The following is a 2926-nucleotide window of genomic DNA, read 5'->3' on the forward strand; positions in this document are numbered from 1 at the left end:
TGTAAACGATACAACAGGGCTAGATGATATAATTTTTGTCTTCTGCCTGCTCTGGTTATATCTTAACTCAAAATATTTTGTAAATAGCTTATTATGAAAATGACGAAATAGTTAAAAAATAAAAAAAATTATAAATTTTATTAGTACAAAATGTTGGGAAAAGGATTATCATGATAATGTTCAAGTAGTTTACATATTATCGTTTTTAATCAAATGGATCTCTTCAGGTTTTACTTTGTTGATATCAGTTTGTATTTTTTCTTTTATATCTTCCGCTATCTTTAAGTTTATTGGTTCAAGCAAACTATTAGTATAAAGCTTTTTTTTTACTCTTCAAAGAGAGTTGCGTGCAACATAATCGAAGGCAACGGTATCACCAACAATTTTAAGATGATATCGATTACCACTATTCATAGTTTTAAGATAACAATCAAAAGCTGTTTTGTCTTTTGTAATTTCTATTAACTCTTTTTTTTTTAGTTTTTCTTAGTATAAGATCCATTTTATTAATAAGCTTATGCTAGGTAGTATATCATATGTATGTTTTTTCATCATATGTATGTTTTTTCATCATATGTATGTTTTTTCATCATATGTATGTTTTTTCATCATATGTATGTTTTTTCTTTTATTACAAGAATCATATATTATTTTTCATTATAGTGCATGATTCGAAATTTACAATTGTATCAATCTTACACCCTACTCTCTATAAAAGTGTTTCAATTTGAAATTTTCTCCCCATTAACTTTTGCAGGTTTATACCTCGAACAGTGTAAACTTTTTTATAATAAAACTTTGTTGTGTCTAAGTTTAGTATAACCTTTGTTATTGCGTTAGATACGCTCTGACTCGTATTTTCTTTAACCATGCTAAAAGTTTTTGGATTGGAAACGATTATTACTCCTTATATTAAAAGGTTGTAATAAGTTTCTAATCGAAAAAATTTCTTCATGCTCTCTGCGATCTGAAAGGTAATAAGTACATCACCCGCTTTCTTAGGGTAAGCAATATATTTTACATGTTTTTTTTTCCTATCCTTTCTAGGCACTTCTCGCCACACATAAAACGTTGATTGGTCTCACTGATAAAGGCATCATTCAAAAGAGAGATAGCTGCATAATAGTTGATCGTTTTATCATGATCATTTTTACGAATTTGAATCATTGGTCTCGTTTTTTCTAAATCGTTTTTCTTAATTCGACTCATCGTATATTGAAATAAGGTTTCCAGAAATATATTTAGGGTTTGTATATGTAACGCTCTCCCAAAAAGTATCATTATTTCCTATTCGAGCTGTATCAGTATTTTTAGTTGACATAGATGGTCAACAACGTCTTTCACATTAAAAAATTATTTTACTATATCATATATATTTTTTCCTCAAATTAAATTTTCTTTGACTGACCTATCAATAACCATTCCTCCATGGAATGGCCGCTTGATAGTACATGACAATAAAGGCATGTAGGGTTGCCAAAATTTTTCTGTAGGTATAAAAAGTTTTCCGTGGGTGGTTTTCAATTACTGGTATAAAAAAGTTTTTTTCACTACTTAAGGGAGACCTAAAGGGGTCGTCAAAAGGGGTGCTTTTTGGGGGGTCTAGGTGAATTCAAACCCCCACTGAAGTCTGGCCCCCATAGTACATCTACCGATTGTTTATTTGTAACTAAAAAGTCTTTGTCTAGAAATTTTGATAAAATTATCAAAATAATGAGCAATCGGTTGAATATTGGTCATCAAAATAGAAGTATTTTGAAACACCTAAGCTATACGATTACATTAAATCTCTTCAAACAGAAATTAACGTCTTAACTTGATATTATAAATATTAAGTTTAATAAATTATAAGTACAAAACCGTTTTTTTTTTTTTTTGCGTAGATATTTTGCGTAAATATATGTCTTCGTCTTAATAATAATCAAATTCACCGTGAAAATGGTAAGATCTTCTGAAATTGACGAAGAAAAAAAGTCAGATAAGATTACCAAGGAAGGGACAAAGAATGGTTTGCTTACATTTCAGATAAATTTATCTATACATAAAACAATATAAATTTTAAATTTATGTAATAATTTTTTAAATTTATTTTCGAAGAAAAAGGAATGCGAGTTGGCTCACGTTATCAAGCTGAAATACCAGAATTATATCTAGGTAAATATAGTTGGTATATCATTCAGTATATCGAACTAATTAAAAAAATTTTAAATAGAGTATATTTAAAAACAGAAAACACAATTTATTACATTATGTTATATATTTACTTCATTTTATATTATATAATAATTTACTATAGATAAAGTTGTTGATGATGAAAATACTTATTTGGAGCCACTGTTGGTTTGGTCTCCTTATGACAAAATAAATGATAACAAATGTATGTATTTTTTGCAATAGATATTTTATTACGCATATTTAAAAAAAATTGTATTAGATTGAAATTAAAACAGCCATTATAAAGTCAATTTTTTGTCCTATAATATTTTGTTTTCTGTTTCTTTTTGTTTATATTTGTTTATATATTTTTATTATTTTTCAATATTCAAAATCAACTATCATTTTTATCAACAATTTTAAAATTTAGTATTAATATTTCAAATATCGATACTAAACTCTAAAATTGATTTCAGCTTTTATTTTTGAATAATATCTAATATATAATATTTATTATATAATATTTTAATATTTACATATTATTTGAAAATTAATGTTGTTATTAAACTTTGATATTTGATGTATTTAAATTTATTATATTTAAAGTTAGATAAGCAATTTTTATCTTTTTTTTTTATATGATTTTTTTAAAGGAATCATTAATAAACAACTATTATTTGAGGCTGAAATTGTTTTAAATTAAAAAAGTCAAATTACAATTTTTACATTTTATTTTTAGTAGAAGAATATTTAACAACAGCAAAAGATAAAT

At 25.5% G+C, this 2926-nt stretch overlaps 1 protein-coding gene across 1 annotated transcript in view; it reads left to right on the forward strand.

Moving 5' to 3' along the window:
* Positions 1-1794: 1794 nt before the first annotated feature.
* The window catches only part of LOC100214946 (REST corepressor 2), a 33992-nt gene continuing 32860 nt past the window's right edge, over positions 1795-2926 (forward strand). The window contains exons 1-4 of the mRNA XM_065799724.1: positions 1795-2008; positions 2098-2154; positions 2297-2377; positions 2894-2926. The exon at positions 2894-2926 is cut by the window's right edge and continues 20 nt beyond it. Of these exons, the coding sequence (XP_065655796.1) occupies positions 1939-2008; positions 2098-2154; positions 2297-2377; positions 2894-2926 (241 nt within the window). The 5' untranslated portion in view covers positions 1795-1938. The remainder of the gene's footprint in view (positions 2009-2097; positions 2155-2296; positions 2378-2893) is intronic.

The sequence above is a fragment of the Hydra vulgaris genome, chromosome 06 (genome assembly GCF_038396675.1).
Source record: "Hydra vulgaris chromosome 06, alternate assembly HydraT2T_AEP".
NCBI classification, from domain to species: Eukaryota; Metazoa; Cnidaria; class Hydrozoa; order Anthoathecata; family Hydridae; genus Hydra; species Hydra vulgaris.